The sequence below is a fragment of the Falco biarmicus genome, chromosome 4 (assembly GCF_023638135.1).
Source record: "Falco biarmicus isolate bFalBia1 chromosome 4, bFalBia1.pri, whole genome shotgun sequence".
In the NCBI taxonomy this organism is placed as follows: domain Eukaryota; kingdom Metazoa; phylum Chordata; class Aves; order Falconiformes; family Falconidae; genus Falco; species Falco biarmicus.
Genome location: NC_079291.1, coordinates 56800959 through 56816044, shown reverse-complemented (window position 1 = coordinate 56816044; position 15086 = coordinate 56800959). Strand labels below are relative to the sequence as shown.

At 40.7% G+C, this 15086-nt stretch overlaps 1 protein-coding gene across 1 annotated transcript in view; it reads left to right on the top strand.

The window, feature by feature from the left end:
• The window catches only part of OXSR1 (oxidative stress responsive kinase 1), a 93627-nt gene that overhangs the window by 69315 nt on the left and 9226 nt on the right, over positions 1–15086 (top strand). The window contains exons 7-12 of the mRNA XM_056336287.1: positions 2440–2541; positions 5174–5307; positions 7463–7511; positions 9826–9891; positions 10135–10257; positions 14363–14398. Coding sequence (XP_056192262.1) covers positions 2440–2541; positions 5174–5307; positions 7463–7511; positions 9826–9891; positions 10135–10257; positions 14363–14398 — 510 coding nt within the window. The remainder of the gene's footprint in view (positions 1–2439; positions 2542–5173; positions 5308–7462; positions 7512–9825; positions 9892–10134; positions 10258–14362; positions 14399–15086) is intronic.

Sequence of the window (15086 nt, the reverse complement as noted above, 5' to 3'; positions counted from 1 at the left end):
CCCTGCATACGTGTATATCTCAAATGAAATGCAGCTAAACCAGTGGTAGAACTTCAATGCATTTTTTCCTATAGCTAAAACTTCTTGAGGGATTGAGATAATTTTGAGATAGCTTAAATATACTATTGATGAAAGGCTTTTTTGATGTTTGGCCTTTTCAGTGGCTCCCCGTGGCGGCACTGAGGGGCTGGTGCATTGCAGCACTCCTGCAACCTCTTCAGAGTGCAAGTCTCACACCGTACATGACGCGCTCCCCAAGTCAGGAGCTGTCTTTGTGAACTTGCTTCTGAACTGCCTCACAGTCATGTTATTTTGGAATTTTTGATGTTGACTTAAAAATAAATAAAAATAGAGTATTCAGTGTTTTGGAAACCAGATTAGAGTTGCCCCTTGCTTTTCTGCCCTTTATGTCCTGTCCTGGTGCACAGGGCACAGCAGGATGGCCAGGACCTAATAGTGCTTCTCCAGGCTCATCGTGGTTAGGGTTGCTGCAGTCTGCAGGACAACAGGGGAAAAAAAGATCTTAAGAAAGGTGCTAAAAAGGAGAAGTGAAGGTTTTAGTGACAAAGGGAGGGTTCTTGATGAAATACATGTATTTCTGAAGAAGGGAGGTTTTTTAGGGAGTCAGGTACTTCCATGAAGGCTGTGCGCATATAACTTGTTACAAATATTAGATGGTAAGGTGGTACTTTGGAAGTGCATGTGAAATCTCTCACTATCCATGTGTATCATCTTGCTGTCTCCCAGCAGGTGTCACTCTGAGCCGCTAAATCTAACCCTGGGAAAAGGATGAAGGGATTGCTGTAGATTAGCCTTCGATATGTAGATATTATTGACTTAATTCCATCTGGTTCAGCATCATTGAGTTCCTTTAGCATGTTAAAACATGATAGCCTGGCATTGTCTTTTAATGTATGTTCACTTGACAGATTTATGGCAAAAGTTGATGAGAAAAATAGATGCTGATATAAACTAATGGCAGGGTGGTGACTAATATGTATTGGACAGATGTCAAGATGAACTGCTGTAAACTGTTTTGAACTTCATAGCTTTAATTTGAAAGCAGAATTATATGATACAATTTAAAACCCACTAAACAGTTAAAATCCCAATGGGGAATGGGGAGTTGTACAAGTGTATAGATGTGCTGCAAGACTAACTGAAAGATAAAGCTAAGAAATACTCCCAAATTATTCTCAAAATCTAAAAATAGTGTGAGAGGGGGGAAAAAAACCCCCACCCTTACAGCATATTTTTTTCTTACACTGTGTCCTTTTAAATTGTACTAGATATCTATGCTTTTTTAGTTAAATGACTTAATCTGTTCATAATCGTGGCATCCATAAACTGAGGCACTTCAAGAAACCTTTCAGACCTTTACGGCTTATGAAAATGATGCTTACAAAGTTGAAGAAATTAGTGCAAGATATAAACTCCTGTTACTACAATAAATTTGAGTTCAATTATAGTATATGAAAAATGGTACAAGAGTGGCTTTTGTTTGTTTGCCAAAATTCAAGATCATCTTAAAGGTAGTTTGCGGAACATTTTTGGCTTCATCACAATGAGTGCCTTTCTAAAGCTTGTTAGGTTAGCTGAACACAATACCCCTATTAGCTTTGCTCTGATTGAATATTCATTTTTCCATAGTCTAGTGAGAAGAGACACAAACCATTCTAAGCAGCCAAAACGCTTTGATTTTTGTAGCTGCTCTTGAAGTTAGTACATAATGTCTCTCCCCTGCAGCAGAGAAAGCAAGTGCCAAAATATTACCTAATAATAACAACGAGGAAGTTACTGCTTTGGCATATGAACTATTTTTTCCTGTGCATGAGGGGAAGTAAAGGCTATAAATTTTTCTGAACAAGCCTGTGTTTAATGTCAAGTGCAGAAGCTACTGTTAATTAGTGGAGGGAAATAATAGTCTGCAAACAGGAATGAGGGGCTTTTGACTGAGCTGGTATGTACTGAAGTTTCAGGATTAAGCATGTTTGCAGTCAAATTGATTAAGCGGTTGACTAAAAGTGTAGTGAGGTCTGTATGTCCCCAGGGGATAACAATCCATCTATTAACTATGAGAGCTTCATTATGCTCTTTAATGACTTTCTGTATCTTTGTGTAGAAGTCGGAGCCTGGTTTAACCCAGTGCCCCTTTATGTTCTACACATGGAGAGGTTTATGGCAGAGCAGTCCTAGCTGCACAGTCCATAACCATATCTTCAGCAGGCTGACTTCTAAAACACCTCCTTGAAGGTATAAGGAGCTGGGGGGAGAGGAGGGGGAAGGTGTTCTTTCCATCTCTTTGACATTATAGTGCTGGTCTTTCCAAATTCGAGAGGAGAGGAAGGAAAGGGCGAAAGGTTGTGTAATAGGCTAAAGAAAGGGATTGTAGTATTGCATAGCAAGAGGCACATGCTAACATTCTTGAATATTTTTCAGGTCAGAGGATATGATTTCAAGGCAGACATCTGGAGTTTTGGGATCACTGCTATCGAACTGGCTACAGGGGCAGCTCCCTACCACAAATACCCACCGATGAAGGTGAGCAGGTCTCCAGATACTTGTGCAAGATAAAGGATCAGTGTGTTTTGTGGAAGTTTCCAAGAATTTGGCCAGCATGCTTTGTTGCAGAGTTTGTCCTCTCAACTTGCACTTGTGGATCACGATGTTCTTGGATTTGTCTGAAGGCACTTTTTAAAAATACGCCACTTAATCAGCATTGTCTGAAACGGCAGTTCTTATTTAGATTATGAGTCTCACCAGGGTCACCATTCTTGAGGGGAATGCTGTGTGTTTTAGTCCCGGAGCCTCTGAAGGCAGCAGATGTTTTTAGGACTAGAAATAGCGGTTCCAAACAAGTTATCTGGCATCCAGTAACACTGGGATGGTGAGCCATTCCTTCTCCTACACTGACAATCCTTCTTGATACCTCTCAGAAGCCCTGTTATCAGTTAATCCAAAAGAATCTTACTTTGTTTAATGCCAACGCAGTTCTGTCAATTACTGGACCAGTGGAAAGTACCACATCAGTATGAAATGGCGCGGTATCAGCAACGCTAATATTTTATTGAAGCTGAGGTGGAGGAAGTGTTCTTGTATAAACACTGATACTTCAGAAATCTTTTTTGAATATCTTGAACTGTACATCCCCTTATAGTTTTGCTAACTTTCCCTACTGCCTGACTCTTGAACCAGGAGCTACTTTCCAACATGCTGCTCTTTCAGGGAGTCTACATCTTAAGAGTTGACCCCATCAGTTGAGGTCTGAAGCATCCTGTCTTACTGAGCTTTGAGATCTTCTTTCTTAGCCCCTTTGTGAGATCTGATGGGGTTCTGTCTCAGTCACAAAACTTTGAGCCCCTTTGGCACACCCTCCTGAAGGCTGCTTTGCTTCTGCTTCTGGGTTTCATGCTCCCTCGGGTCGAGGAGGGGTGGAGAGCCCTTTTAGTAATCTCATAGCTTATGGTTAGACTAGTTACCTGAGATACAGGCCTGTGGGTGCTAGGTCCCTCAATTTTAGGCATACTATGGGGCAAGCTTTCCTTCTCCGAGTCTTTTAACTGTTGGAGTGCTATGCAAGTTGGGTGTCACCTCTTTAGGACCTGGGTGCATCCCCTCCCACTCTGCAATTACAATAACATTCTGGAATCCAGTAGCTCCTAACACATTAGAACAAGCACATCCATGTGATGCTTTAAATGCCAGGACTTTTGCACTGGTTTAACTCTTGTGGAACAGAATTAATATTAAGATTTTTGTCACCTCTGTGCAGGGACTGTTGCTTAGCTGAGTGATTTGGAAATGCCATTAAAGTTCATACCATATCAGTGATTGTAGCAGAGCAGCAAGGCGTTCAGGAAAATGTTTTGCTGCTTTAGCTGTGCTGTTTTCATGGATACTTCCTTCTGTGCTGTAATTATTGGTAGCATTTTGCAGCAGCTTCTGTAAGCTGTACTTCTGTTTATTGTGTTTTGAATGCGTGGGTTGTAGCTTTCAGTGCAAAGATCACCTATTTAGTATCATGTGTTGTTGTATAGTAGATGGAATTATGTGTTTCCAGTTCTATGAGGTGTGAGTTCCAGTTATGCAGCCTGCAAGAGGACTTCTGCCTTTTATTTATTGAATGTAATTGTATTTCACTGCAGATTAATTTTATTAAACAGCAAAATGACACATGCATTAAGTGGCCCTCCAAGGAGAGTGGAGGAAAAAAGCATGGAATTTTGTCATGGACTGTATAATTTCACCTAGATTGATGGGCTCTTGCTGCCCTAAGCAATATAGCTGTTGAAAGCTATTTAAATGTGCAATGTGCTGCTTCCTTTTCTAAAAATAGATATTCATCTGTATGTAGGTGACAAGTGAAAATGGAAATGAGTAATTTTCTCCCTTTCAGAATATCTGAGTGATGTGAAGGAAATAATCAGTTTGGCTTGATAGGTGCTTGTGTGAGAAATGTCTTCACCTGCTCTTGGATTGGTACATGGAAGTGAACCTTCACATATTTTTTTTTTTTTTTGTTGCCTTTCTTTTACATTAATTTGATTTCTAGCTAAGAAATATCTGCAGGGAGATCTAAACAGAGCCTTTGAATCAAATGCCTCGCAGAACTGCTCGTCTCAAATGAGGAAGGCTGGTAGAAGTTCTGCTGTGCTTACACCTTTAATCACACCAAGCATGCCTGAAAGCACATCCCAGCCTTGTGTTTGTGCTGCACTGTGGGCCAGGAGATGTGATTGAAAACAATAGCATAAATGATTGGGTATAAATTAGCCTGGCTTCTCAAGGAAAGGAGGCGGAGGTAACTCTCTGTACCCTGTTGTATGGGTCTTGAACCTCTCAGCTGACAGTCAGAATTTGCAGAGGTGTAAATGTTTTGAAAATTGTTTCTACAAAGTTAGTGAATGGGGGAAATGGAGAGGAGAGACCCTATAATCACCTTGAGGAAAAGGTAGGTGAGTTTTTGCTCTCTGATGAATGTGAGGAGACTACCTAAATTGTAAAAAAAACTTTACTCTGAGCTCTGGCTACCGTCAGAGAGCTGTTGTGATGAAACGGTCCTTGTTGACTCAGATGCTTGATGAAAATGCTTGTCCAAAATACAGTGTTCCCAAGATCTGTTTCTAACAAAGGCCAAGAAAAATCTCACTGCCAATAGACATAATTCTTTCAGGTTTTAATGCTGACGCTACAAAATGATCCTCCATCTTTGGAAACTGGTGTGCAAGATAAGGAGATGCTGAAGAAGTATGGGAAATCATTTAGGAAGATGATTTCATCGTGCCTACAAAAGGACCCTGAGAAAAGGTAAGATCAGGTAGCACCCCCAACACAACAAACCTGAAACAAAACCACAAAACTCACTGTATTCCCTATTTTTTTTTAAAGCTGGTACACTGTCTTACCCTCCAGTGTTTCAGTCACAAAGGACACAGCAATCTTGCTGTGTGTCAGCAAATTCTCTTGGCTGTCCTTAATTTTGTGGATAAATGTCTGGCGTTGTGCCTGGCCCCGGGGCACACATCTTCCATTTGGGTTAATGAGAGTGCATCCCAGTCCACTGTGTGTGTAGTGTCATTCTCCCCCTCTGCCACCTCCAGCAGGTGACAGCAGTTCAAGCTTTGTACCCAGGCAAAACTGCTCTGTGTTTATAAATCAGAAATCACATGTTGGGCAATATGTGTTGACTTGTGAAGATTCATAAATAGACTTTTTAACGTTTTGCCAGTGCAAAGAAGGCTTTCAGTGTAGTTTTGACTTGCTTAATTGTAAGTAATATTTGGCTGGGGGGGGGGGCGGGGGGGGGGCGGAAATCAGGAAAACCACTGGTAAACTTTACCAACACATTTTCGTCAATACAGGTTGTTTAGAGTGACCTGATGACACTTTCAGTCTTCCTTGTGACAGTAGCTTAAATAGTCAGTGGTGTTAGAGATACTGCCAAGGAAGGGGGTGTTGCATATGTTGTGGTTCCTAGGATAGCATGTTATGTCATTGCTCAAAGCTGCACGAGGGTCCAGCTGTCGATGGCACTGTTTAAAACCCACAGCCCGTCACATAGGGTGGCTCAGACCTGTATCTGTGGAGGACAGTCATAGTATTTGCCAGTTTGTGAAACTGAAGGAATGTTCATCATGTGTTAAAATTAATGTTCCTTAAAAGACAAAGGTAAAGAGAGACACCTTCCCACAGATCAGTTTTTGTAGCTGTTAGTTTTCTTTTTTTCCTCAGTAAGCAAACTAAGCAAACTACTTCTGGAAAGTCCCTTCATAAAATAATAATAAAGACATTTTTCAGTTCCCTTTTGTGACAGATCCAGGAACAAAGGCTTCTCACGCTTTGTGAGATGGGATCTCTCTCTTCTAACAAGCTCTACACTTGAAATGCTTAATGAATCCAGTGGAGTGCTTGATAAATGCTGATAGCAGGGTTTTTTTTCCCAGCAGGATGTTTTTCATCGGTTCTAAAGCATATCCTGTCCCTGCAGGTTAGAATGTGTGCTGATCAGAATTAAACATAATAGCTTTGAATCGTGGCATACTCCTGCTTTCTTCTCAAGCACCACTAACAGGCTTTGTCATCATCCCGACTATGGGAGCAGGAGGTCAGCTGGTAAAGAGCAACTAGCAGAATCAGATATGCTCATGCATATTGTGTGGGTTTGCAAAGAGGAGAATTTAGTGCGATTGCTTTTTAATTATTTTTGGGGCTCCCTTGCTATAAGGTAGATGATTTTTTGTTAGAACAGTCTGAGGTGAAATAAACCCTGTGATGAATGGCCTTTGCAAGGCAATAATTAAACTCTATTACTATTTAAGCACAGTTTACAGTGTGAGAAATGCTGTAAGCTGGTACTTTCTCGTGTTGATCTGAGTTGTCAGAAAGTTCCTTCTAAACTGACCAAGGGATGTCTTTTTTTTTTTCCCCCCGTATTTATCCTAAAGCCATACTTAAAGGGGAAAAATAGTTTGTACTTGATCATTTTTTATTAGACAAAGATTGATCATCCTGCCTGTGCTTAATAGAACTAATTATGCACATATAATCAGGTATCTCTGAAATAACGCTGTTACTTGGACATGGTGAGTACTGCACTCCTGCTGCTGGTGATGATCCTTCATTTCACTTTTGAGCAAATTATTTGTGTGATCTATCAAACAAACTATCTCTAAGAGACTCAAGTTCCGTATCAAAATGGGAGCAATTTCTCCCCCCACCCCCTGCCTCCCAGTTATTCACTGCTTTTGAACAGAATAAACTTTGATCAGGATACACTGAGTGTTTAAAAGACTTCTGGTGTAAAATTTATTGGGAATACATTGACTGATTTTTGGGGGAATTGTGCAGGAGAAGCTGATGCACTTACGAGATGCCATGTTACAACAAGCAGCAGCAACCTGGATGACTGTTGTGTTGAAAAGGAGCATTTGTAATTCTTTTCTACATCTGTTTTTATTGACAGACCAACAGCAGCAGAACTCTTAAGACACAAATTTTTCACAAAAGCAAAGGTAAGAAAACACTTCCTAAACTTTGTGCCGAAGCTGTGGAGAGGCCTTTTCCAGAAGTATGATAGGTGTTGTAACAGCTTTATTGGCAGTTGTGGGCTGTTTCACTTAAGGCCAGCATAGCTGAGTTGAACGGGTCATTGTGAACGAACAGACTGAAACTCCTCTCCTGTACCTCCTTGTGTATGCTGCTATTAAGACAAATTATCTAGAAATTCTTGAGCATTTAAATGTCTTTCAGTGGCTTTTGGTTTTTTTTTTTCTTTGCTTGTAATGGTGCCATTGTGGCTGCCTGTCCAACTGTAAAGGCCTCTGTAGCAGTAAATGTAACTTATATTTTAGTGTAAACTCTGTAATGAGTCTGTATGCAAAGCAGTGAATGAGGCCCACTGTGCAGAGGGCTACCTAAAACTATTTCACCCTGTGTTGCATTCTGGACAATGAAGATCCTGTGATGAAAAATAGGAGACTCCCATTTCTAGCCTTGAACTTTCTAGAATTTCTAGAAAGTGAACTGCCAGTGAGTGTTTATGTAATTACTGCCTGGAGATTAGTGCATATGCAATGTGCAAGGTCTTACTGTGGGAGACAGACAGAAATAATACAAGGGAGAATTTTATTTCCATGGGAATGAGGAGATATTTCCTGTTTGTTTATTTTTTTATGGTATATTTGTGATCAAAATACTGGGTTTTATAGCAGAACAGAGATTAAACTGTTGAAAAGATACCTGATACCTAGGATAGCACAACACCATTGCCAATTAATCAAAGTAGTTTTCAGCTTTTGGGTTAAGGTGCTTAAATGGAAGTGGCCACATCTAGGTATCTGCACAGGAGCTGAATGTCCTGTTAAAGTTGATAGAAATCTTAATAAGTGCAACCAAGGGAGTCTAGAGTGATCCAGTTTATGAAATGTAGGAGTTTGCTTTAGGGCAAGTTTAATTGATGTCCAGGCTCTTGACAGTATTAACTAGGTTTTCATTGTCCATGATGGGATTTTAGGTAACTGAACGGTGTGCATCTGTGCATACTTGGATACACACTTGGTGTCCAAAGTAACAAGATGGTTTACACATTGCTGACCTTTCTCTGTTTGGTTTTGCAAGTTCCAGTTCATGTTACCTACTTCGTTGTGTGTAAAATCTTTCATGCTTTCATTAAGCTGCTTCAGAGTAACATATTAGCATATGTGGTGATAGAAAGTTAACATTACTATAGATGAGGCAATACTTAAACCAGCAGCCGAAGCGAAAATGTGTGTCAGTTAACACTCAGTGTTAAATGACTTTCATACATCAGCCACTGCCAAACTGACAGCTGTAACTTGACGATGGAAGAATCCAACTTCTGCACTTCTGTATTGATCTATATATTTAAATAGAGTATGTTATGTAAAAGTATGTTTTGATAATGCTGCAAGCCACTTATCAGGAGCTGACAGTGTATGTCTTGAGGCTTTCCATCCTGCATGCAAGAAACCATCATGGGGGAGTTCTGGGAGCACTTTGTGGGCAGAGATGGCAGGGCTATCCAACCTCACCTGTGTGAAATACCCAGCCAGATCCCATGCTCTTGCTGGGGTGCTTGCCTGGCATGCATCCCCTGCAACCAGCAGTTTGGCTCTGCAGCCAGTGGTTGGAAAATTGTACACTCAGGAGCCCACATGTTAGCCGGTCCAGAGCTTGCTGAAGAGGAGATTTAATACAGTAAAGCATCACAGCAGATTCCCAATACGTAATCTCTTGGGATCACTGTATTTACTTCCTCTCTGAACATCATGTGCTGTATGTTTTTTCAGCTGCTTGAAATCCTGCTGCCCCCATTCCTTGGTCTTGTTACTCCAGCATAGAGGGGTTCCTGTGTCCTGGCCTGCCTCACATCTGAGGTTTGCCTTTGACTGTAGGACAGGCATAAATTTAGATGTAAGATAAAGCAAAGGGGCTAGATCCAGGTGGCATAATGTCTGCGAATGGAAGAATGCCAAATGTCTCAGCAGTGTATCAGATGCTGAAGTACATTCTTCAATAAATCTGGTAGAATTTTAGTTGTTAGTTCCACATCACTTTGCATGCGGAAAGTGGCACTAGCTAACTGAAAAGGTATTTAGGATGAAGCATCATATACTCCAGATATGTCCATGATGAAGCATCATATACGTCCAAAGGAAGAAAGTGGTTAATATCTTTGGGAGAGTGGGGATGAACATTTAAAACACTTTCTGTTAGAAATAGCATAACAGTTTCTTATCAGAGACGCTGAAGGAATCAAAGGGCATTTTCAGCAATGCAAATGTTTGGTGTTGGTTTTTTGTGCAGAATAAAGAGTTTCTACAAGAGAAGATGTTGCAGAGAGCACCAACAATCACTGAAAGATCCAAAAAGGTACTGAAAACCTCCTGTGTTCTTGCGGTTAGTCATACTAGTATGTTATGCTTGTGTTCACATTTTTAATGATAATTACTGTGGTATGGCATTCTCTAGATAGAACTAGACATTTCAATAAAGTATTCGTGTATCCCGGCAGGTGGTGCGACCTGAAGATGCTCTTGTGCTCTGTCTCCTAAAAAAGATAACTATAGAAATTGTCTGCTTGACTTACAAGTTTTCTCTCTTTGTGCTGAGTAGGTCCGGAGAGTCCCAGGTTCCAGTGGACGTCTTCATAAGACTGAAGATGGTGGCTGGGAGTGGAGTGACGATGAACTAGATGAAGAAAGTGAGGAAGGCAGAGCAGCAATTTCACAGCTCAGGGTGGGTCCTCAAATTCCAGTAGCTCTGTCTCTGTTTTGTTTTCTGACTGTGATACATTAAATATCCCTGGGAAGCCTGTGGCCTTGTTTTAAGTATGATACACAGTAAGTTGTTATCCCTCCCCTCAAGTTCATAGACAAACCAGAGAGAAAGCAGGCTGAAGGTTGATGGAATTGTATTGATCTGGGGTTTTTTCTGTCATCGTTCTGGGGCTCAACTGGTCTCATTCAGGGATGTTGAACCAAATTAGGAACATGAATTCAGACAGTCTGCTTCCAGCTCAGCATACTAATTCACTTGAGCTACGATATTCTCTTTGCTTTTAAGGGTGCTGACTGTTTGAGATGTTCTTATGGAAGTGTCAGGAGAGGTTTTGTCCTGCTGGCCTCTCCAGGATGGAGCTGAAATCAATAGGGCCTGTGCTTATGGCAGATACCCGAAACACTCAGGGACTAGTTCTGTCCCCTTGGTTACACTGACATCAGTTAGTCCTAGTAGATGATGCTATGGCATCCCTGTGATTGGTCTAGCACTTGAAAATGCTCCAAAAACCACCATCTCCCTCTCTCCACAAAAACTCCCAAGCCCAGACAAACTCCCAGTAGCACAGGAAATGCATAATAGAAGACTAAAAGATTACTGGGGAAAGACAGTCCAGAAATTTATTGTAATTGGCAGTGTGGATTTTGACTGTAATGGCTTGCCTATTTCCCTTTTTTTACAGCTTGATTAAAATGCATAGTTCACTTAATTCTGTAATTCAGTTGGTGAGACAGTAAAGGATTTTTAGGGGAAGTTTTTCAATTTGAAAAAGGGGGGGGGGGAAGCAGTATTGGTTTGAAGCATTTATCCCTTTACAACTTTTCACATTTCTCTTTCATTGGTCTTCCTTCTACTGGTGTTCTGTATGGACACTTAAATATTGAAAGCCAGATTTTGCATCCTTTGAAATGCTTGGGTTTTTAAAGGCCACTATTGATCCAGGAATTCCATACTTCATGGCAACAGCTATTGTGACTTTTTAAAGACCTGATTGTACCCAGCTTTGTATTGCACAGTCAAGGAGGATCTCTTGGTACCAAGTGGCTACTACTGAAATTCCTGATGCTTTATGAGCGGGAATCTTCTAAATTCCTTTTGTAGGTTAAAATGTGATCAAATTTTAGGAAGCAGTATTGTAGAAAAACCTTAACTCCGTTTCAGAGATTACTTAGAACTTGTTCTGTCTTGTCTTAAGCTCAGGGTACTATGACTTAATACTGTTTACTGTGTTTTGAACAGTACTGACTTGTTTCTTTCCTCTTAATGCAGAAAAAAGCAGATTGACACGCATGTTTACAAGCTCCTTTTCAAGCCAGTTTGGTTTTTTTCTTCAAACTTTGGCACATTTCCTTGTACTGCTCTCTGTTCTGATTGCTCTAATTTGGGTTGTGCTTGACCTCTACTTCTAGGTCTCCCCTTCAAGAAACCTTTAGGATGGGCGTTGGAGCAGTAGGTCTCAGTTCAGTTACCTAAAGGCAGATGTATACTGCCATTTTGGAAGCACCAGTATAGATAAACCACAGACCTCTGGGAGACCTGTACCTTTCTGGAGGTCAGGAAGGGCACCATGGCACCTTAGACCTCACTACATGTCTGCCTGGGTACTTGAATCCTGCCCTCGGTGTCTTTTCTTTGCACACCTTTGGAGTCGCTTTCTCCTACCTGAAGATGAAGGGATAGGGATGCCTGTGCATCTCTGGCATTTGATCCTTTTTCAAGCAGTCTTATGACTTGTATCCAGACTGCCAGTGTTTGGCACAAATACGATGGTGTTATTGAGGACTAGTGTTTATCATGTGGTTTTGGCCATATTTCAAACACAGGGTATAAATTCCACCTGTCTGTAATCGCTCTGCAGTTTTAACTAAGCTGTAGGATGGAATAACTTGTGTTAACTAGGTGTCACCTTTTATTCCTGCCCATTGCACTTGGGGTGGAATAAATGATCTTTAAAGGTCCTTTCCAACCCAAACTATTCTGTGATACCATCTGTAACTGCGTTTCGTTGCTGTCAGCCTTAAAGTAAAAGGATACCTCACAGATTGACTTGATTTGCTAAAATACTTAAGTATTAACATGCACAAAAGCATCTACATAAAGGAAAAGTGTTTGTACTTTTTGCTTGTCTCCACTTTGCAGGCAAAAAATAGGGTGAATTTAATGTGTACAAATACGTATTTTAAAAGTCTCTTGCTAGGACTGCACCTGAAAGCAGTCAAATATTTGTTATAAACAGAGCCAGAAATATCTGCTCAATTCATTGAATGTAACGTTGACCAGCAAGTCACTGTCTTTTGGATATAAAGACTTACTGAGCTTCTTTCTTCTCTGCATTTACAACCTTGAATTCAAACTAAAGCAATTGTGCCATGTGGGCTCTTAAATCATTCACCTTCTGTTACTCAATAAATCTGTGCAGTGGCATGCCGTGTGGTCACATTTCACTGGTTACTCACATCACCTCTGATTACACAAGCAAAAATAAGTTAGAACTAATACATTTCAGCACATCCCCACAGTCATCCTATTTGTGCCTTAATTAGGTAAATGTCTTTTATGATTAGTCCAGTTTCCTTTCCGTCTGTTCATATTTTTCCTTAGTTTACTTCTGTTCGTCATTTATCAGGGTTAGTTGTTAGCTGTGGGGCAGGGCTACTGTTTCTGTACTTGTCTGTGCAGTGTCTAACACACTGTGATCTTTCAGACAAGTTCCTTTTTGAGTTATTCCTTGAGGCATCTGGGTACTCTCGTATATGAGTTTTGTGCCTGAAGGAACGGTGCTGCAGATGTGGAGCATGGCTGTTTATCTCTGGGAGCAATGCCACGTTTTTCATCTTGCCTGCTAACTGTCAAGTGAAGGCTCAGCATATTGAGATGGATTTCAGGCTTTACCTTTCCAGCTGCATGACTTTTTTTCCTGACAGCCTGCACATAGACATAGTCATTGGGGAGGAGCTGTTCCCTCTCCTCCTGTCCAGAGGGCTTTTTGCAAGTTGCTGTTCTGAGAATAAGACTTTCTAACCTTTTCCTGTGTTCATATGTTACAAACTGCTCTGATTGGCATTCATTAAGGTAGTGGCATTGGTTAGTGCATGAACTGGCACAAGATACGGTGGCATGATGAGATGTTCTTCTGTTGAACTTGTTCTGTCCTAATCACAACCTGTCTTTTAGACTGTTTGTGGAGAAGGAACATCTATTTTGTTAATTCCAGCATGGACTGAGCCATCCCACCTGTCTTGTCTCCACGTGGTAATGGGACATGCTAGAAGTCAAAGCTGCAGGCTATCTTAAATGCAGGGCTTTCCAGGAGTACTTGGCAGTCTCTTCCTGCTGACGTGAAATAGCGAACACAGTTGCCTTTGTTTTACTGATAAGCAAAGATCGGTTGTGTTTCTGTGACTGCACTTTCCCCTCCGTTCCACTAATCTGTTTCAGTGCTGAACTTGTGTACACCTGTCGGTTTTCTGCTTTCTTTCACAGAGAGCATAATATGATGCAGAGTCCAAGGACAAGGAGAGAAGATGAGAGATTTCTTTCTGTAAAGTAGCACAGTTAAGGCTGGTTTCTCCCCCCACCCCCCAGGTTTTGTATGGTTTAAACAAGTTTGTGAAATAGCTCCCAAAGTAGACGAAGGGGATTTGTTTCCTAGTGGAATTCTGCAGGGCAGATTTGCATGGCTTATCTTTTTTTCTGCAGGACTTGGGTAGCCTAAAATGGATTTTGCCATCTTGGTGCACAAGTAATTTGGTCCAGTCTGAGTGGTTATCAAGAGTACTGGATTTTCCTAATAGTTAACAACAGTAGCAACATAGGGCATGGTATGCCAGTGTGTAAATATCAACTGCAAGTTCTAGAACAGGACTGTATGTTTCTGGGTGGTATGATATGATAAAGTTGCCAATAAGTTGTGTGGTGTTCCTTTTATTGTGCATCTTAATACATATGTGGAACTTGAAAGCAATTATGTAGATTTCATGTGTTCAGTAGGGTTCTGACAAGTCCTTCTAGTCAGTCAGTTTCACTTTTGTCTAGGCAATGACACTTTTTTTCTGTTTTTCAGTCTCCCAGAGTGAAAGAACCTGTACAGAATTCCGAGGTAAGTTATAATTGCAAATGGCTTGCCAAAATGATGACTCTTAGCTATGGCTGTATTTTCAAGGAACATGTTTTTATTAGCCTTTGGAAACAAACCTGTGTGAAGCAGAAGCTAGTATCTAGCTGAGTCTGCTTGAAAACCTCCCTATGAAAGGAATCATTGGTTGTGTAATGCCAAGAGGTCTTCCTGAGGTAACTTTGGTGTGTATCTTTTCAACTTTACTTGCTATGGCAAAAGTCTATGTGTTGTAAGATGATGTATTGGTCATAAGAATAATCTAAGCAAAACAACCTCAACAAAACACAACTTTAAAATGTCGGTTTTGCATAGTCTAATTCACTGGTTTGGAACCTGTGCTCAGAACTGTGAAATACTTCTGTAGTAGTATTTGATAGCAAACAAAACTTCAGCTGCAACTTATGATCTGCCTTCAGTTCTGTCCTGTGTTTCTTACATTAGGAATATTAGTATATAGTATCTTTCAGTGATAGATGCTGCTTATCTTTCAGAGACTGTGCTATGTCTTTCTTTTCTCTGTGTGGAAAGATAAACAAAGCTGACTCCTAGAAATCAGTCTTTGGTTAGACTGTCCTGTTCTTCCTTCATCTGTTTCCAAGGTTTGATTATAAAGGGGGATCTTAAGAAAAATAAACTCTAAATTCAAAGAAAAAGCTGAGAACCAGAATCC